This window comes from Macaca mulatta, chromosome 8 (genome assembly GCF_049350105.2).
Source record: "Macaca mulatta isolate MMU2019108-1 chromosome 8, T2T-MMU8v2.0, whole genome shotgun sequence".
NCBI classification, from domain to species: Eukaryota; Metazoa; Chordata; class Mammalia; order Primates; family Cercopithecidae; genus Macaca; species Macaca mulatta.
Genome location: NC_133413.1, coordinates 127,032,233 through 127,054,099, shown reverse-complemented (window position 1 = coordinate 127,054,099; position 21,867 = coordinate 127,032,233). Strand labels below are relative to the sequence as shown.

Here is a 21,867-nt window from a genome sequence, read left to right as displayed (position 1 = left end):
GCTGGTCTCAAACTCCTGACCTCAAGTAATCCACCTGCCTCGGCCTCCCAAAGTGCTGGGATTACAGGCATGAGCCACGGCCCAGCCGACCAGTTTGTCTTTGAAATTTATGTGTTGCATACTACTTTTCCTTAGTGGGGATGTTTGCTTTTTTGTACTAAGAATGCCTAAAAGGTTATTTTCTACGAAGTCCTTCTCTTAAACATTATGAATTTTAAAATAGTTCTCCCTCCCTAAAGGATTATCCTCTTGCCATTCATCTTTGGAAAATTTCTCCAGGAATATTTAGACATTAACTCAGAAGAGAATGTCATTGGTTGAAATTGCTCTTTTGACTTCCATTAAATATGAGAACTTTAGAACAAAAATTGAAGCTTGTCTAACCCTGGACCAACTCTGCAAATTTGCCAATCAGTGCCTGTTTCTTCATTGGTCTGCATTAACACAGCAGTAGGCAACTGGCACTTCGAGTCAAGGAGCCTTTTTTTCTTTTCCTCCTCCTTTTTCCTTTTGTTTCTTTGGACATGATTCTCTTCCTTCTGAGGTGTGAGCCACTCCTGAGCCTTATTTCTCAGGAGTGAAATACCCTCCTTTTAAAATCAGCCAGAAATGTGAGGACTGCCTGCATATGAAGAGGCAAAGAGCATTACCTCACAGTCACCAGTGCCTGTGGGCTGTGACATGGCATCATCATCACAAGACAATTCCAGGTAGGCAGAGGCTTCTCCCCTCCCTTGTTTTATCTGTTTTGTAGCCAGACTGGGTCTCTTGTGCTCACCTCACATACCCACCCAGTGTAACTCCTGAGAGAAACTAGCATAGCCGCAAAAGCAAGGGTGTTCATCCAGGAGATTGGAATCTGGAACGACCATTTCTTACTTCCTGTGTAAAACTTAACTGGCATGTCATCATTTCACGATTGTTCCCTTGTCCCTACCATAGTCCAGAGGGGTAAATACATGTCAGCTGGTGTGGCAGCTTAGCTCCATTGATGGTGCCTGCCAGGAGCATGGTTTTGACACAGGTCACTGGGACAGTTGCTGTTCATTTAGTATCCCTACTTAGGTTTACCAGGAAGCTTTTGCAGGAGTTGGCTTTCTACTTTTTGAAAATTTGAATGGGAAGAGGAGGAGAAACTGGGGGTGAAGGGAGATGGGATTCAAAGAATGGGGACACAGACCTGAAAGTCTACAGAGATAACGCAGTTCACATGGCTGTTTGTGAGTTGTGTCTCTTGTTCCTTGACTTATAATAAACAGAAACAGTATTATAATTTTTTTTTTACCTTATTAAATCAAAGTGAGCTCTTTTCTTCAAACATTGTATTTTTTGGCGCTTCATGTGAGCAGTCATGGTGAGAACTGGGCCTGTGTGCACTGTGGTTCATTTCGGAGCTCTAGCATCCACAGCCCCACCTTTTTAAGACTCACTTGCGGACTGTTTAGGTCCTTTCTTTATATAATGCCTCTGAGAGGGCACTTAAAAAAAAAGTTTTGTTTTAATTTTAAAACTGGAGTGGTAAGTCCAAACCAAGATAAAGAATCTCCTGGCACTTTACGTAGATTAGGCCAACACATACATTGTTTATTAGTGAAATTCTAGTACATTGTACATTTTTGAAGTGATTTTCTTAATTGACCAATCGTTGCTCTTAGCCCCTTTATTCTGATATTTAGGTGATATGAAAAACTCTTAACGACTTATAAATGTGTCCAAAATCTTGCAAAATGTTTTGTCATATTCTAAACCATGGAAGAGGAAATGGAAATGCTCACCTCATTCCTCCTAATAAAGAAGCTGATCTCTCTTTACTCCTCAGTCCCCAGAAATATGTTGGAGCAGTGGTATCTCCACATGGCTATAGGTTTTCTTGACTTTCTTCCCTAGTTTAGGGGAACACTTCATTTTCATTCTTATCCTTATCAGAGGTGCTGCAGAATAGGTAAGACTGTGGATAAAGAAGAAATTTGGAAGTTTGCTACTAATCTTGGAGATTTTACCTCATGTATCCTGAAATGCCGTTAGAGAATTTCTTGTATTCAAGCTGTTTGAGGAGAGACTTAGCAAGATTATAGAGTATTTTTCAGAGGAATGTATTTTTATTTTAAATCATAATACATGCTGGAAGCCCCTCTAGCTAATATAAAATTCTTTATTTATAATTAGTATATCCAATGAACAATGTGGAATAATAGCGTTTTGACTGGGATTGGGTTCTCAGATCTCTTTGGAGATGGAAAAATTAAATATCAGAGAAGAATTGTTAACTGTACAGCAAGATCCTCACAGGGGAAATCTCAGAGCTGGCATGAGAACCTCAACCTCTATATTCCAAGTCTTTCTTTTCTGCTATTACACGTTGGCAGACTCTAATCTCTGCTTATGTTGTAGCTAAATTGAATACTAATATGTTTCGTAAGTATTGATTTAAAAAAAAGATTTTTTAAAATCTTACTTGTTCTGTCAGTTGCTTAATAATCTCTCCTCTTCCCTTTCCCTTTAAAATAAATAGCAAATTTAGTTTCAGCTCCCATTTTACTTATAATAAACTGGGACTTTTCACTCATAAATTAAATTTAATTAAAATTTATTAGCCAAATCAGTGATTTTACTCTGATTTAAAAGAATTATGGAATTTCAAAACAGAAGGAGATCATAGCAATGATTCTGTCCCACTTGCCAAATTTATGTGGTTGATGTGAATCTGTTAAACTAGCTGGGGGGGCGGGGTGAGGTTCCTCTCACATGCTAGAGAAATAAAATATGAAGATAAAAAATAATTGGTGTAAGATTATCATATTTCATAGTGCTTTTTCAAGCTATCATATTATGTATAAAATAGATTTCTAAGGTAGAAATGGTGGTTTAGAGTATAGCATAGATTATATGACTTTGTTTTTGTATTTTATTCATAAATATACAGAAACACTGGCTTAGTATATAAAGTGTCTGGTGTATTAGTATCACCTTCTCCCCCATACTCTTGGTAGCCTGACTTCCTCTATATTAACACTGGTTTTTCTTTTTATGAATGAATGAGCCCACTTTCAAAACAGGCACTTAAACTGTGTGCATCTTGACAATAGTGCAGCTTCCAGCTCTATTGCAACATTGCCATAGGCTTAAGAAAGTCTCTTCAGATAGTGGCAAAATAACTTTTTTTTTTTTTTTTTTTTTTTTTTAGCTTTTCTACATAGCAAAAAAAAAAAAACCTCAAAAAACACACAATTCTTGAGCAGTTGATGAGTTGACTGCCATCTTTTAGCAGGAGAACTGTAACCTTCCTTGGGATAAGCAGATTTATAACTTCTTCCCCTACAAGTAATGAAAAATCAGACTGTGTCCATCTGAGGAACACTCTTTTATACTTTATGATCCTGAGTCTTGTTGGCTTTGTAAAACTATAGTGCTCTAACCAAAAGAATGACAGATGTATAACTTTACTTTTGCTAAAACTTGAGTAAGAATTTTGAAAATGAAACAGGTTTCAAGTTAAGCAAATACATTTACTCAGCATGGTCATGTGTTCATTATAATAGAAAGAGTTTGAGGCCGAATCCAGTGGCTCATGCCTATAATCCCAACACTTTGGGAGGCGGAGGTGGGTGGATCCTTTGATCCCAGGAGTTTGAGACCAGGCTGGGCAACGTGGTGAAACCCCATCTCTACAAAAATACAATACAAAAATTAGCTGGGTGTGGTGGTACCCACCTGTAGTTCCAGCTACTTGGGAGGTTAAGTCAAAAGAATCACTTGAGTCCGGGAGGCTCCAGCTACTTGGGAGAATAAGTCAAAAGAATCACTTGAGTCCGGGAGGCGGAGGCAGCAGTAAGCCAAGATCATGCCATTGTACTCCAGCCTGGGCAACGGGAGTGAAACCCTGTCTCATTAATAATTAATAATAATTAGAAACATATAACAAATAATAATAATATTAATTATTATTATTAATAATTAATAATAATAATAGAAGTAGCATGGCTATTATGTTGACTATAAAGCTTTCTCCTGTATTATATATTTGTTGTGCATTATTGTGCTATATTGCTTTTTAAAATGTCATTTATTATATTGTTTTAATCTGTTTTTCTGGTAATGCTGCTTTAATATAGTATACATTATAGTCATTATACATTGTAGTCATTAATTTGACAAAAAGTAAAAGTCACTAAAGCTTTTCATTCTATACATGGTCATTAAAATATAACTTTATTCTAAGGGAAAAATAGTGTCTGTTACTTAACAAAGGAACACACAAACAAGAAAAAATAATTCTTTAAAAAATTTAGCATATGCAGCAGGGGGCACCAGATGAAGGCAAAAATGTATTCTTGTATTTTGAATCAGCTGCAGCCTGTATCCTCTTCATATATAAGCAGTGTGGTTGGTAGTTAATTGTTTCCCCTTAGTTTTCCTAATGGTTTTAGTTTTTCAGCTCTAAAAGCTGTGTTGAACAAGAGATTAATAACTCTTCCTCTTTTATTCAAATGAAACTTCTTACAACCAACCAATTTAGTAATTATACAAATTTTTCTTAAACATTTACTATTTTGAGAGTTTCAAAAAGGGGAGTAGAAGCCACATTTAATAATTCTTTTGTTACAACAAGGCATTAATATTGTGTGTTATACATTTTCTGCAAAATATTTTTTCGTTAAAGAATAAAAGGAAACCCGATTATTTAAAAGCCTAATTTTGTTTTGCTTTATATATGAATTGAATGAATTTTAAATCTGGACTCCTGTTCCCTAATGCTAATAAATTGTTATGTAGACATTTGTTTCCAAAAAGGCTTGTTTTTAATGTTAGTAACATCATTAAAAAGTTTTTTCTTTTAATTTCCTCTTCCCCATCATCCAGTCCAATATCAGATGGAAATGATGCGGAGCCTTCGCCATGTAAACATTGATCATCTTCATGTGGGCTGGTACCAGTCCACATACTATGGCTCATTCGTTACCCGGGCGCTCCTGGACTCTCAGTTCAGTTACCAGCATGCCATTGAAGAATCTGTCGTTCTCATTTATGGTTAGTAGGAGGTTTATTATTCTTTTTTTCCCTTAATATTATTACTACTATTTTTGCTTTCTGTCTTTTTTGCCTCTATGAGCAGTCTGGCAGGCCTTCTCAAGTAAATACCAACCCTGTTTCTGCAGCAGCCTCAGCAGCAGCTCAGTCTAGACAGGGTTTCCTTCTTTCTGTTTATTTTTCTTGCTATCAGAGCCCTGATGTGTACATTTTGGAATGCTGGAGTAGCTGCTTCATTTTTATTCCTCCATCTCCCCTCCCTCATTGAAGGGGCTGGTGGAACTAGACCAGATGTCTTAACAAACCCCGATTGCTAGAGTGTCTGGCTCTGTACGTGACTGACCAATCATAATACAGTGTGCCAAGTTTTTTTTATACCTCTGACAACAGTGTACAAAACCTGGACTGTTTCTTAGCACAAAGATTTTTTTCTTTTCGGCCTATTTAATGGTGTTTCCTCAAGCTCTCCAGACCAGATGTTCTGTGCTGTATCAGAACTGTAGGCAATTTAACAGCTTTATAGCCTTCCCCCTCCCCAAACACTCACAGTTTGCCATATCTGGCAGACTTGCATATAGTTTCCAGCTGAGAAGTAAATGTAACGTCCTGAGTATCTGTCAGAAAAAATACTAATGAATACGATCAATCTTATGAGCTGCCCCAAAATTGTTTCAGTATGTTAACAATTGGATTACAGTAAAGAACAAGTTGTTAAAGTGTACTTATATTGGCTGGAAACATTGCATCATCAGACCTTGATGAATTTTCCACTTGTTTCAATCTATTTTGGTTTTCATTTTATCACCTATTGCAAAAAGTTTCACTGTGTTAAGTTTCAGACAACATGAATGTTAACACAGGTTTTAGGCGAATATTGGCATGCCAGAGCTGTTATCATGCAGCAAGTGCTAAGCTCCCTTACGCATGGAGTGTTTCAGCGGTTAGTTTTGACAAAATTAGTTTCTCCAAAAAGACACTTCTGTGATAGCAGTTTGACTTGAATGGTTTTTACAATCTGTTTTAACGAAGAAATGTGAACAGTGATTATTAGGATGGATACATTTTGTGTGCAGGGCTATTCATTTTAAGTTGAATGAAGAGCTACCCAAGTATATGCAGTGGATTTTCATGTTTAATATTTATCAGTGATTTCCTAATTATACAAGATGTCTAGAACATATGATACATTTAATTTTCAGCAAGATTACTGATTCTTGCTGAGGAATGAATTTGAAAATAACTCTTGTATGTTTAGTTTTTGACAGAGGAAATTATCATAAGTAGCATAGATAGAGGTATTCCTGCATTTTCGAGTGCTACTTGCTATATAGTGGTTTGAGTCGGCTTCAAATTGTGTTCTGGTTGTTTATTTTGATCTTTATTTTGCAAAGATTGTGTGATATGCAACAGAATGTGCCTAGAACCAATGCTCTTCAAGCATGGTAGTGACAAAATTCTTAGTAATTTGTTTCTCTTTCCTTGTTTGAGATCCCATAAAAACTGCCCAAGGGTCTCTCTCACTAAAGGCTTACAGACTGACTCCTAAACTGATGGAAGTTTGTAAAGAAAAGGATTTTTCCCCTGAAGCGTAAGTGTTTGGGGGCATCTGGTAAAGGGTTGGGTATTTTTCTGTTAAGATTTTTCTTTGCCACGTCTCTTGCATCCTCGGTTGTGGTGCAGTAATGCTTTTGCCATGTGGACTGTAGAAGTTTTCTGCATGCCAAGTGCTGCTTGCTCTATCCCTTTCCGTGTTTAAATTATTCTTTAGGGAATGTCTCATCTGTTGTTCTCAGCAAGGGTGAATTCAGTTAGAATGGGAATTAATTAGCTACTGGATTCGAAGAAATAAATGATTGAATAAAGGGAGGTGGAAAGAGTGATCAGTGGCTGTCCGATTGTAAGCTCTGTGTCAGACTGGTTGTGAGCTGTGTGTCTTATTTTCCGAACCCTTGTTTAATGAGGGGGTGGGAAAGATATAAATATTTTAAGAATTTGTTAAAGAATGTGGCTTATTGGCAATTTTATGGGTGACAGGTATGCAGAGAATTAATGGATGGAGCTGTTTTGGGATCCTATTCAATGGCATTGTAATATTTACTTTAAATCAATTAAATACTTAGAATTCTTCCATTTTCTGTTAATTATAGAAATTTTTAGTTCCTGTTGAATCAAAATTAATGGCTTTGACTTCATGCAGGACAGTTCATCTCTAGTTTCCCATTTGGCTCCTAAAAAGTTAAGGTACAGAGAATTTTAAAAGAAAAATCCTCATGGACAATTCCTGGATGTGGTAGCTATAACTAAACTATGAGAAACTGTGTTCTTGGCGTGTTCTAACTATTGTATCTGGAGTCTCCTTGAGTGTTCTGCTACTTGTTAAACTCTTAATTGAAGAGGCTTTTAAAATGAACTTTTCAAGAAATAGAGTATTTCTCATTTCTAGCTATTTTAAATTAAGTTGTAGATGTAGGTTGTGTAGCATAACTTACTGTGACATTTACATTTTAGTATCAGTGAAATTTTAAAGATACCTGATTACAAAGAATGAGTAGTTTCTTCTGCCAAGAATCTTATTTTCTGGGCTTTAGCTCAAATTCAGATCATTTTCAAAGTTACTCAAATGACCTAACTTATGTTTGACTCTGTAAAACTCTAGTTTCTCTACTTTTTTTTTTAAAGAGTGTTAATGAAACAAAGATCTTGGATAGGGCCTATAATTAGGTAAATTTTATGAAATAGTCAATTTAGCACCTACTTTTGACCATCAGACTAAAGTATTTTTAACATGCTTCACAGTTTGAAAAAAGCAAATATCACCTTTGAGTACATGTTTGAAGAAGTGCCGATTGTAATTAAAAATTCACATCTGATCAATGTCCTAATGTGGGAACTTGAAAAGAAGTCAGCTGTTGCAGATAAACATGAGTTGCTCAGCCTTGCCAGCAGGTAAGTGGCCCTGCCTAATCAAAAGTCCCATTTTTTAGAACTTTCTGCAAAAGATTCTTTCACATAAACTTTACCTGTGAAACAAGAAAACAATTACTTAAGAACATTTATAGGTTCTTAAAACCTGTATAACATGGAGTAATAGTGTGGCCTTGTTAGGATCTCAGGGAAAAACGCCAAACTGATCATATGAAACGACACATTGTTTGAATACCAATTGCTCATATTAGAAGAACCCTCTGCTGCCTTCTTTGCTGTATCATTTGTGCTTTGATAAGGTCAGTGCCCATGAGGGAGGGCTTTTTTATATGGCTCAGCTTTATTTCTTGTACACGATCCTAAGAGGCTTAGGGTATTATGTCTGGATGTTTAATAATGCTCAGGAAAAGAACAGAAATGCGTTTTTCTTTTACTGGCTGTACTTGCCCTTGTTCAGATGCAGACTCTTGCAGTTGTAAAGTTCCAGTTGTTTGAGTTTTCAACTAAAATTTGAATTTTCTGAACCTTATACTGGCTTCAGCTATTTTAGTTGGTGATACGATTTCCTCCAGCATAACTGCCTTAGCTATCTAGTTGCTGAGATAATGTTTATTATATTTGTAAAATGCAGACTGAGGTTTCCAAAAGGAAGTATTGTTCCCATTGTGAAATTAATGTTTATTTCCCCCTTCATCTATTACTCTTAACAGAAATGTGAATAGAGCCACATGTATAGCTCCTCTTAAATGCCCTTTGAGCGTTATGTTAGTGATTATTTTGTCTGTGGTGGAAGGAGGCTAGCAGCAGACCTGTGGAATGAAATTAAATGGTCAGAGTAGGTAACGAATCAATATATGCTTGTTGGCTGAAAGAAACAAGGTGTGTTTTCTTAAGCAACCAGTTTGGAGCAGACTAAATTATTTATCAGATTTCTAGTTATCTTAGAGACTTGTTAAAAAAAAAAAAAAGTGTACAGACGTTGTACTTCCTCGAGATAAGGCAAGTGGGATGAACCCAGAAGGGCCAGAGACATCAGTGTTCTTCTTCATGCTCTGGCATGGGTAGGACTGTGGGTGAAGCGCCACCTTCCATTGCATTAATTGATCAAAAGGCCACAAGAAAGTCTTAACAGGGCAGGGAGATGGACGATGAATGTAAATGGAGTGCTGAGTAACACAGCCAGGTTGCAAGGCTAATTTGGCACCGAAGAGTATACTGTTTGACTGCAAACATATATTCATAATAGTCCTTTAATTTGTCTATTTTAGAAGGTCATATTTTTCTTTATTGTTTTTACAAACACACTCGGCACACCTGTATTTAAAGTGTTTAGCTAAGAACCTTTTTCAGCATACAAGGTTATAATTTGATGTATTAAGTATATAGTTATATAATAATTTTAAATTTACTGCATGAAAGCTTTTGCTTACATAATTCATGTCTTCACCTTTTCCCAGGCTTCCTTTATTGAGCATACAAAAGAAATACATCCCTGATGGTGCTTTAACTTTACCAATGAGCTGGTCTGTAATGTCCGTTTGTCCAAAGCAGCATTTATAATAACCAAGAAAATGTTCTGAGTTTGCCCTAGCAACTGAGACCTAGACAAATATTTTATTATAGTTTTTGTCTTCTGTATTTTTATGTAAACGAGGAAAAGAGGCCCCATTTCTTTGCTTTCCATATGAAATTATTGAAAGTGTAAATTCGTGTTCTGTTAGGAGGAAGAAGAATGAAGCAACCTTGAAGCAGTGCGTTTTTGCTACTAGACTCTTACATTGAACCAAATCGATTATAGTATTTTAGAAGACAGAAAGATATGTTTTGTACATCTCAGTTTTTAATTTCTAACAGTAGTTGTGTGATGATGGCTCAGGCCAGTTGCCATTAAAGTTTTTATAAGAAACCTCATCAGAAATCTTTCTTATGCAGGTGCTTAAACTTGGTCTTTCCTTTCAGAGCCTATACATGGGCACTGGTTTCTTTGATGTGACTGATAAATTTGTTCTATGTGACAACTAAAACATACTGCATTTGCTTTTGTTGAAAAATTCTAATTTTTGATTTTCATTTTATTAGGTGGAAGTTCTAACAATAGTTATTCCATGACAGCCTTTATTAGTTTTTAAAAATGTGTAACACAGGCGTTCAGCTTTTCACACATATAAAACAATTCTGTTTTTATTTCCTCTTTTAAAAAAAGTAAACTAAGGGTGGGCATCGTACATTAAGGATTATAAGCATAAATTGATACTGTAGCCAGAGCAGACTTAACACTTCATGTGCTGGTTCACATCTGTTTAAGTTATCTGTTTTCAGTTCTTTATTTGCTTGGCAATAAAAGAAAAGGCAATGTTACTGAAACTCCTAACAGTAAGTCCCTGTTTCAGCATCCTGGTTAAACTGGTACTGAAAAGATTCTCACAAAGTTGGTCTTGGTAGTGGTCTGATTTTCTGTCAGTGTTAATTTCTGATGCCACTTTAAGGCCTGTAGTACACAGATTTGTGTGTGTGTGTGTGTGTGTGTGTGTGTGTTTCTGATTTGTTTTTTCCGAAGAGCATTATCATAATATAAAAGTTATGAAATACATAAAGTCCACATATTTGTGCTTGTGGCAGTGTTCTTTCACAATAACTTCATATACTTGCAGCAGATAGTATTAGTACTTTATATTAAAGACTTTTCTGGTAGAAACAGTGGGTCTGTTTTAGTAGTGCCTTTCTCATTACTGTAAACAACCTCCAAGAGTTAAGGTCTGGGTATAAATAATAGATTTTTCTCTGCATATGACAGTACCTCTCCTGTGCTGTTATTTTTTCCCTACTGTCACTGCTTTCCCCTTAACCTCCCAGCCACAGCATTGGTGACGATCTTTTCTTTCTTTGATTTCCTTTTGCAATTAATGACATAAATGACTTAACAACTAATCACATAGCTAATGACATTTCTTATACTTAACATAGCCCTTTGGGCTTCACGTTCCGCATTGGTAAAAATGAAAGGATCAGAAATCTGAAGCCGGTGCCCCCCGTCTTCTTGCGTTCTCAGGACCTCATTAGATTGATGTACTCCTTCCTTCTTCATAGATTTTCAGTTTCTTTCTATACTAGTTTTTTTTTTTTTTTAAATCTTTATAGGCTTGTTTTTCCAATTAAAAATTTATTTTTAAATTTTCAACTCTTTAGACAATTTGAAAGAAAAACACTGTGAACATCCATCCATAAACCTTTCATTTAGATTCACCAATTGTATATGATGCCACATTTGCACTCTATCTACATACATAAACACCACTTTTTCTTTCTGAACCATCTGAAAGTAAATTGTAGACATGACTTTTAACCCCTAAATACTTCAGCATGCATCTCCTAAAAACAAAGACATTTAAACTTGTTTATGTCCCCCATCTCAAAAGAAAACTTATGAAAAGAATACTTTTTGATCTCATGCCATTAGTGTCCATCTCCTTTTGTCTTCTGCTGAATTTTTCTATTTGTTTCATAATCAAACTTCTCGATAGAATTTTGATGTCACTGTTTCCTCATTTCCCACTGATTTCCCAGTGATTGACAACAGTTTGTAGTGTTCCACCCATTGTATGTAGTAAGACCTCCCTCCAAAGTCACAAAAGACTTTGATGTCACTACATCACTGAGTAGTTTAGACTCTTCAGCACGTAATATGTTGATAAGGCCTTCTTCCTGAGATCCTTTCCTAGGAGCCTGTGAAACTATAGCTCTTCTGGGTTTCCCCTCATTTTCCACAGTGAACCCTCCGCTCATCTCTGTCCGTGTCCCTCAGGGTCTGTCTTCTCACACATGTACTCATGGGACGATTTTGTCTTACTCCTGTGACTTTTAACGCCTTAGTCTAGGACCTTATTTCTCTTCCTCATTACTTTCACAGTTTCCTGACTTCATGTTCTTGACCTTTTCCTCTTTCAAAATTGTAATGATCTTGCTAAATGCAAATTAGATGCTCATGTTACTCCTTTGCTTAAAATCTTTAGCTGGTTTCCCACTGTCCTGAAGATAGATTCCAGACTTGTAGTATGTTTTTAAGTCATTGCACTTTGACCGCTGTCTGCCTCTCTTTTCCCCAGCCTTGCCCAATTCAAATACTTAAGTCTGAGTGAATTTAAATCAACTATTTAGAAATTAGGGTAAAACAGAAGCAAATACACTGTATCCAGAGAAGAATTGTTTTGAAGTTAAAAGTGATTTTAAAAATTACAACACAATAAAATAAATAAGAAAGAAGCACTTGATTCCTCAACAGGTGAAGTCATCAGACCATTTACTGGACGAAAGTTATCTAGGTAGTGCCAGGCTGGGATTAAAAGGTAAATTTACGGCCGGGCGCGGTGGCTCACGCCTGTAATCCCAGCCCTTTATCCTTCTCGGTAAATGTAATAACCAGCTGCCAGAAGACTGGGAGTCACCCTCCATTCCTCTCTTGTGCCCCCTAGCAAATAAAGATTGCCTGCTCTGCCTCCAGAATCTCTCTCAGTTCTGCTCACTTTTCTCTATGCTCACTGCCACCATCCTAGTTCAAGTCACCACAATTTCTCTCTGTAATATCACGATAGATTGTTTGCCAGAGGTGCAGTTTTTAAAATAGAGAAAAAATTGACCATTTAAACCCTTTTCAAACGTACACTTTAGTCGTTTTTAGTATATTCACAATGTTGTTCAACCATTACTAGCTCTAGAACATTCTCATCACCCTGAACAGGAACCCAAACCCATTAAGCTGTCATTCCCATTCCCCTAAGTCCTGGCAGCCTCTAGTCACTTTCTATCTCTACAGATTTGCCAATTCTGTATATTTTATAAAACAGAGTCCTGGCCAGGAGCAGTGGCTCATGTCTGTAATCCCAGCACTTCGGGAAGCCGAGGTGGGAGGATCTCTTGCGGTCAGGAGTTCCTGGCGGAACCCCATCTCTATTGAAAATAGAAAAAATCTAGCCAGGTGTGGTGGCACATACCTGTAGTCCCAGCTACTCGAGAGGCTGAGGCACAAGAATTGCTTGAGCCTGGGAGGTGAAGGTCGCCCCGCTGCACTCCAGCCTGGATGATGAGTGAAACTGTCTCCAAAAAAAAAAATTTTGTCTACCTTCTTTCCCATAGCAGATGTTTTCAAGGTTCATCCATATTGTGGGGTGTATCAGTACTTTATTCATTTTTAAGGCCAAATAACATTCTACTGTATGGATGTATAATATTCATCATTCGATGGAATTTTACATTGTTTCTAGTTTTGACTATTAAGAATAATGTAGCTATTAACATACATGTATAAGTTTTTGTGTGAGTATATATTTTTAATTCCCTAGGGTATATACATATTCATAGGGTATATTCGTAAGAGTGGAATTGCTGGGTTATTTGGTAATTTGGTTTAGCTTTTTGAGGAACCACCAAACTGTTTTCCACAGTAGCTGTATCACTTTACCTTCCCACCCCAATGTATGAGTGTTTTCATTTTTCCACATCCTCGCCAACACCCTACAGTAGACTTTTAACTAACCTCCTGGTTTCTCCTCTCCAGTCTATTTGCATAGCAGCAAAATGATCATTTTAAAATTTAGGCAAAATGTGTCATAAACATGTGCAACTCCAGGGTATCATTAACATTGCAGTTGTGAGGTCTCATTCACAACAAACTACATTGCTGGGGAGCTGTATGGTGCTAATGAGCTTCCCACATGTGCTTGTCTGGTCTTCCTGACCCAATCACTGTGCTCTAGCCATGCCAGGCCTCTTCTTTTTATCAAATCTGCCTAATTCTTGCTCATCTCAGGCATTCAGGACTTGTACTTTCTTTTGCTTAGAATATTTTTGGCATAGCTGGCTCATCTTTCACTTTCAGTCTGTCATCTCCTCAAAGAGATATTCTGATTGTGCTATCTAAAGTAAGTGTCTCTTCACCTCCCCCTTCTCTTTCTCCTCCATCCCTAATCAGTTATAAGATCAATGAAGATACAGAACATGTAATGTATGTCTTATTCACTGTTGTCTCCCTGTTTTCTAGTACTAAGGCTGGCACATAATAGGAGTTTAGTAAATATCTCTTGGCAGTTAATGAATGGGCACTACTCTTTAGAAGCTCGCTATTTTAAAAATATAGTAGCTGTCCAGGCGTTACCATGGTAGGAGGTAAGTTGCAGGCAGAAATCAATGAATATGCTGGTCATTGTGTCAATCATTACATCACTTTATAAAGCGATGTTGGTAACTGAGCTGCAATAGAAATTTCTGGAGAGAATAAGAAATATGAAAGACTGTACTACAGATTCTGGGAAAGGTAAGAGGAAAGGAGCCTGTTCATCAGGTTTTGTAGAATAAAGCTTGCCATTGCTCATTTAAAACCTTCTAGATAGAGAAATCATGTGCCAGATGTCATAATCTGTATGGTTCTTTCCTGTGACTACTGATTTAAATGTTATGGAATGCATTTGGGCAGGGGTAAGTTAATGAAAAGAGTTTGGGAATACTGAACTTGGTGTAAGAAATATGTATTATAGATGGCTCACTAAGTATGTTTCACAGTTCCTACCCTCACATACCTATGCTCTCTCAATAAGAAACTCAGCTATTTCAGGTATCCCTGAGATTATAGTTGGAAGTTCGGTATGGAAAGTTTAGTAACAAGTTGACTCAGATTTTTTCCTCTGCCCTTGCTCTTATGCATATGTGTGCTCTCATTCTTTTAGCAAAAGCCAGTTCAAGTTCATATCTTAAAACTGTTTAGAGCAGTAGCAAAGCTATAACTTAAAGTAAGACCTGTCAGTATGTTTACTTTACATTTCAGCAATCATTTGGGGAAGAATCTACAGTTGCTGATGGACAGAGTGGATGAAATGAGCCAAGATATAGTTAAGTACAATACATACATGAGGAATACTAGTAAACAACAGCAGCAGAAACATCAGGTTGGTATTGTGGAAAAATTCAACAAACATGTATTTCTAAGTTTCATGTATTTCAAGAGTCATGTTCAAAATGGCCTAAATTATCTTTGGTAAAGCACTGACTGTTAGCTAGTTACTCTATATTATATTTTTAAAAGATTATTATTTATATGGCATGTTCGTAACATGTTATTTACATGTTATACTTAAACATACCTGTGTTAAAAAGAGCTATTATATTAAACTCAGATTGTAATGCCAAGGTTGTGCAAATAAGAGGTACATTTATTGAGAAAATAGAAGCAAAGAGATTCCAGAATGTCACAGCACATTTCTTTACTAACTATAATTGGTATGGCAGTGGCTTATTGCGGCATAGTTAGCAATCTTCAGTTCATTTAAAAAACTGAGCAATTGTGATTAAGAGCAAGCAATTTTGATAGGAAATAATAGACCAACTGCTGTGAAGTAGATAGTATAATACAGACAAAAACCCTGGAATTATCCGAATATTCTCATATGCACACATCTATGGCTGTGGCCATTTAACCTTTATTCATATTGCCTGCAGGCCACATGGTTTTCACAGTTCCTGGAATATTGTATTTGGACTATACTGCTCTAAAGTGTTCTTAGCATTTGATTCATAGATAAGTTGATTCCAGAATGTTTATCTGTGAAAGTAGTATTTATATATGACTACTCTGTTCATTACAATGTACTTTAAACAGAGCATTGTTAAATATAGAATTCTAAGCACAACTAAGTGATTCTGAGAATGTTGTATTTTAATTTTTTCTTAATATCAGAGTTCATATATAATATATAGTGAAATTTAAAGTACTTTGTTTCTGCCAGCTTAGAATTGAGAAAACATGTAAATCAGTATATATATATATATATATTTTTTTTTAACTGAAAAGATGGGAGTGGTTACAAATGTCTGATAAACTGAGAAGGAAAACAATCATCTCAGCTGGATTTCATTTTCCTGCTGGTTTTTCCTGTAGGTGAAGGACTCACCCAGGGTATCAAATTGAATATTTGTTTCCTATGAGTTACCCCATAATGAATACAGGAATCTTCACAAAGCAAGTTACTTTCCTTCACTAGAAAGAATTGTTGTTTCCCTTGATTTTCTTAGGAATCCAAAGACTAAATTTTTACTAGCCCACCTTGGTTTCTCATTACCTGACATTTTAAGGTTGTGTATGGGATATTATGTGCTTCACTGTTGCGAGCAGTCGTAGCTATTAGCTCTTATTGTAGTTGATCTATAAGTTTATAGTAAAAGTTTATATATATCCCTACTTTCTCTTCAGCGAATCATAGGAATCCAGAGTTTGAAAGTATTTGAAGCATTATCTGAGCTATTAATAGTATCCATCCTTAGCTATGGAGCTAAGGTACAGACGATTATCTGTTAAGAGTAGTAACGTATTATAGGCCAGGAGTGGTGGCTCTTGCCTGTAATCCCAGCACTTTGGGAGGTTGAGGTGGGTGGATCATGAAGTCAGGAATTCAAGACCAGCCTAGCCAACATAGTGAAACCCCATCTCTACCAAAAATACAAAAATTAGCCGGGTGTGGTGGTGGGCGCCTGTAAACCCAACTACTAGGGAGACTGAGGCAGGAAAATTGCTTGAACCTGGGAGGCGGAGGTTGCAGTGAGCCAAGATTGTGCCACTACCCTCCAGCCTGGGTGACAGAGTGAGACTCTGTCAAAAAGAAAAAAAAGTTGTAACAGTAGTGAACATAGCAGTCTATATTGTTATTTTAGGTCAATAGGAGTAAAGGTGAAAGAATTTCCAGTTCATTACTTAGTCATTAAAATTAGGATGAATCATTTATTACCCCATTGTCATAAATGGTAAAGAAACTCCCTTTACCTTACTAATCATGAGCTTTCCCTTTAAGCCCCCTGTTACTTACATAACTAGTTTTGTTTTCTGAATCATTAGTTATAGACTCTGAGAGCTCAGAGTGAAAACTCAAGACACTAGAGTTTTCAGCAAAGGAATTTTCTTCTACTATTGGCGTATTTAACTTCTTACACGTAAGTTACCAAGTGTTGCCGCTGATAAAAACTGAGGTTGTAATTCAGAGCAGTAGGGTTCTGTTGGTTGTGTAGCGGAAGGACGTCTTTTTTTTTCTCCTCAGAGAAATATAACCAAATCCTTTTCCCTTTGAATTTCAGTATCAGCAGCGTCGCCAGCAGGAGAATATGCAGCGCCAGAGCCGAGGAGAACCCCCGCTCCCTGAGGAGGACCTGTCCAAACTCTTCAAACCGCCACAGCCCCCTGCCAGGATGGACTCGCTGCTCATTGCAGGTATTGTTGCCCCGTGCAAAACCTGGCTGGTTTTGTTCATTGCTTGGGAAGCAGAAGACAGTGAGAAATTTACAAACAGAAAAGCACGCCATAAAAGCTAGTATATTTGAAATAGTTGCAGGATGAATTTGAATCTAGCACCTGTAATATCTGAAATCTAAGAACTTCTAAGAGTTTGTTATTTTGTCCAGATCCTTTCAGTGCTTCACTCCATGTTTCTAAACATTTTTGAGATGGCATTGTAAACTTTGTAAAATGAGTCCTTTTTCAGGGAAAGCCAGAAAAATTGTTTACAGTCTTAATGCAGAAGATCACTTAGCTCAGGCCTCTTACTATTCCTCTTCCAGCCCTGCCCTGTACAGTTGGTACTTGACTTGAATTTAGGAAATTATTTCCCTTATTTGGACTTAAATTGTGGCAGCACGAATATATTTCTGGATGAACTTTTTCTGGTTATACTTAATGTTTAATAGCACCTTTAAGCAGTAGCGGTCCTGTGTCCTGTGCTAGGACTTGATTTTGAATGTATGGCATTCATGCCCTTATTTGGCTATAATCTTATAGAAATGCTAAATGCCATTTGATTCAATCAGACTTAACCTGTGAGAAGATTTTATCAAAGTGAAAATCCTACTCAAAAGCTCATTGGCAGTTTCTCAATTCTACTAATACGTTTGTAATGTGGGAGGAAATTCCAAATTCCTTAACATTTTCTAATGTACATACAAATTAAATTTGGAAATGAGACACAATTCCTTCCCAAAGGTCCAATTCAAACAGAATTGAAATCCTTATATTTTGAAGAAGCGTGTAACTGATGTAACTGTTGGATGGATTAGATCATTAAAGACATAAAAAGCAATGATGGAGCCCTTTCTTCAAGTGAACTCTCTACTCTTACTCTGTCTTGACTCATAGGAAAACTCCTTAACATACTCAAAGCACAAACTGAAAACCTAACCATACTTGTTCACATCTGGGTCCAGTGGGTCTGGCTGGTTTGCAGCTCTGTGATGTATTGTTAGTATCTCCTTTCTATCTGTGAAGGCTAGTCAATGCTGTTTTCTCTGTTTTCTCAGTTGTACAGCATTGGTTTGATCTACTTAGTCAGTCCTTTTGACTGACAGCTCTTATGTCCTTAGGGCTGATAAGCTTTTGAGGAGTAGTTTGAGAACTTGTATTTCTTATCCCTTATGGAAAAATAAACTCTGGATTCAAAACAATATACAGGTGATTCTGTTTTATGCTGATTTTTCTGTTTGACTAGCTTTCTGGATCATTTTACAATTTGTGGAACATTATGGCTCTATCTCTTTCTCAAATGCGCAGGCCAGATAAACACTTACTGCCAGAACATCAAGGAGTTCACTGCCCAAAACTTAGGCAAGCTCTTCATGGCCCAGGCTCTTCAAGAATACAACAACTAAGAAAAGGAAGTTTCCAGAAAAGAAGTTGACATGAACTCTTGAAATCACACCAGGGCAACTCTTGGAAGAAATATATTTGCATATTGAAAAGCACAGAGGATTTCTTTAGTGTCATTGCCGATTTTGGCTCTAACAGTGTCTTTCTAGCCATAATAAAATAAAACAAAATCTTGACTGCTTGCTCATTTGATTTTAGATGTATTTTCTCTTTTTCTCTAGCTTACTTTTGTTTGCTTATACTTAATTTCTGAAAGCTAAAACAAGCCTTGACCAGAAGTTTCACCACTTTTGCTGCCTCTCAGGTGCCACCTTTCAATCCACTTCTCCCAACTACTTATCCCAGCTCCTGACTCAGAGACCCTGGCACCTATTGTGAATTTTTTTTTTTTTTTGGATTTTTATACTTCGCTGCTCCCAAATGAGCACCCCAAGAGATGTCCATGCTTCCTGTACTTGCCCAGGAATTCCTTGTCTCCGGACCTGGAATCACCTGGCGTAATTCCGGTCATTCTGCCTTTTCATTTCTGCAGGTGATGGTCAACCAGTCTCCGTACTCATAGGCCATGGGACACAAGATATTTTTTTTTTAAAGACAGAGTCTCACTTTGTCTCTCGGGCTGGAGTGTAGTGGCGTGATCTCAGCTCGCTGCAACCTCCGCCTTCCGAGTTCAAGCGATTCTCCCACTTCAGCCTCCAGAGTAGCTGGGACTACAGGCATGTGCCACCACGCCTGGCTAATTTTTGTATTTTTAGTAGAGATGGGATTTCACCATGTTGGCCAGGCTGGTCTGCATCTCCTGACCTCAAGTGATTCGCCTGCTTCTGTCTCCCAAAGTGCTGGGATTATAGGCATGAGCCACCACTCCCGGACAGGACACAGAAATTTTAATGAAAAGAATCATGTCACCGCAAGTAAACTTCATCTTGTTTATATTATTTAGGACTTCACATTTGTCTTCCCAAACCATGAAATATAATTCTGCTAACAGCAAGTGTTGTGAATGAGGAATGAGGAGAATAGTAGTACACTGGGAAAAATATATTTTAGTAATTTTTCTATTTTAAAGATTATCACAGATTTTGCTGTTTGTGCACCGCCAAATCAGTGAGACCTGCCAGCTGGTGGTGGTGTGCCTTTGAGAATTTTAGATGATGGTCCCCTAGGAGGGTTATCAAAAAAGGAGATGGGTGAAAGATCAGGAGAGTCGAGAAATCCATTTTTTGGACAACATTGTTTTGAAGGCACTACTGGGTCTCTAGGATCAGGCAGCCAGATTGAAACCTGGCTCCTCCTTTTCATGAGTTACTTAACCTCCCTGGCCCTCACTTTTTGTCAACCAGATGAGATGAGAAATGGGAGCAGGTCTCTTACCTCACAAGGTAGCTGCGAGTGTTGAAGACGTTTGTTGGGAGCTGGGGTGAAGCGTGCAGAACTCTGGTTGGTATGCGGCAGCCACTCAGCATGTATTCATGATGAGGGAGGCACTCCAGGCACCCTATCCAGGATATTGGGTTGTTAGCTGGGTTTTACTTTAAAAAGCTCAGGACCTAGAACATTCTAGAATCCAAGCACTTGCTCACATACATAATTATTTCTTTAGGATAATCTTTGATGTAGACTTGGAGCCAAAGGGTATGTAAAATGTCAGCCCTTTTACCTGTATTGCCAAATTGCCTTGAAGAGTTTCTGCTCTTTTGCCCTCCTACCCATGGTGATACCTTAAATTGGAGTCAACACAAATTTGAAGGTGACTATGTTAGATGGAAGGGATATATTAACAGGTAAAACTGACCATGGCCCCTGCCCTTGTGGAGTGTATGCTCTGTTGGTTCATTTCCTCTGCATTCTAATTTTCTAGACTTGGGATCTTACTGTGGAGTTACAGCATTCTTAAAGTAGCAAGCAAGCAAAATAAAAGCAAGGAAAATCAGTTTGAACATAACCTACGTATTTTTTAGGATGTAAGAGTAATTTAACTGAATCAATTCAACTATGTTGTTAGAGGTGTGATTTGTAAATTCTTTATGATTGTTTAGATTTCTATAACTTAGTAACGTGAATACACACTTAATGAAAGATTTCAGTAATTTTTGATTGGGGGATTAATCATAGTGGGAAAAACTGTTTAGGAAAACATGTCAGTGGAAATTAAATCGCCACAGTATGTAGTGTTAGGGAATAGCTTCTGTTCGGCATTTAATTTGAGTGCTGTATTCTGACATTTTTCAGGAACAAATACATGTGATTCATCTTCTATAAATATTTGCAGTTTCTTCAAGTTGAAATGAGAAAAGCCCGTAAATTGAGCACCAGGTCTAATAAATCATTCACTTATGCAAGAACGAAAAGACAGGAAAAGCTAACATGTTAATCTAATGAATCGAATGTTAAAACACCAAGAAAATAGAAGATATTTGACATTAACTTTATAGTCATTGATGATAATCTAATAGTCATAACATTATTCTTAAAACCTGAAAGAATGGATTCCTGCTCCCAATGCATTATTCTTTTTAATATCAAACTAAAATAATTTTTTTTACCTATTTTTGGAAGCTTGGAAATTGAGATGTCGTTATCTAATGTTAACCCAATTAAGAGAGCTTGGTGTGATTTCTCATATACAGCATCTAAATATTTAAGTTTTAGTGTCTTCTAAAACATTATTACATTCTTCATACTATAGTTTTTTAACATCCTTTACAAAACTTGTATCAGCTTCACTTTCAAACCATGCTGGCATCAAACTCAGGTGTAGTGGTATCAGAATGTTATGAAATAATTTTTTATTTTCATTATAAACTCCATTTTTACAATAAACATTTCTCAACCAAATTAAGTATGTAATACACTGTCATTTTGAAAAAAAATTCTTACTGGGCATCTTTTTCTATGCTAGTTCTGTACTTTTTAAAATTCTCTCCCTTTTTTTTTTTTAAATTTAACAAGTATTTATCAGATACCTACTATGTCAAGCACTCTTGATGTTCCAAAGCAGACAGGACACAGATTCTGCCTCTGAGCTTATTAATCAGCATATGACCCAAGAGGGGAACATGAAGTCCTACAAGCCGATAGAGTATGAAGTCATAAGTGCCTTGGAGAATGCTTTGGGCCATCTCAACAGAGGATCCTTCTGCAATTGGGGTGTACAGAAGGGGTGACAGTGGTTAGTAGTCATTGTGGTAAGAGGATAAAGATCTGAGTCTATTATTGAAAAGTGGTGATTCCCAAGTTGGAGT

At 37.0% G+C, this 21,867-nt stretch overlaps 1 protein-coding gene across 1 annotated transcript in view; it reads left to right on the top strand.

Moving 5' to 3' along the window:
* EIF3H (eukaryotic translation initiation factor 3 subunit H) overlaps positions 1-18,798 on the top strand; it is a 107,866-nt gene extending 89,068 nt beyond the window's left edge. The window contains exons 3-8 of the mRNA XM_001093853.5: positions 4,861-5,028; positions 6,517-6,616; positions 7,825-7,974; positions 14,768-14,888; positions 17,065-17,197; positions 18,527-18,798. Coding sequence (XP_001093853.1) covers positions 4,861-5,028; positions 6,517-6,616; positions 7,825-7,974; positions 14,768-14,888; positions 17,065-17,197; positions 18,527-18,624 — 770 coding nt within the window. The 3' untranslated portion in view covers positions 18,625-18,798. The remainder of the gene's footprint in view (positions 1-4,860; positions 5,029-6,516; positions 6,617-7,824; positions 7,975-14,767; positions 14,889-17,064; positions 17,198-18,526) is intronic.
* The last annotated feature ends 3,069 nt before the right edge of the window (positions 18,799-21,867 follow it).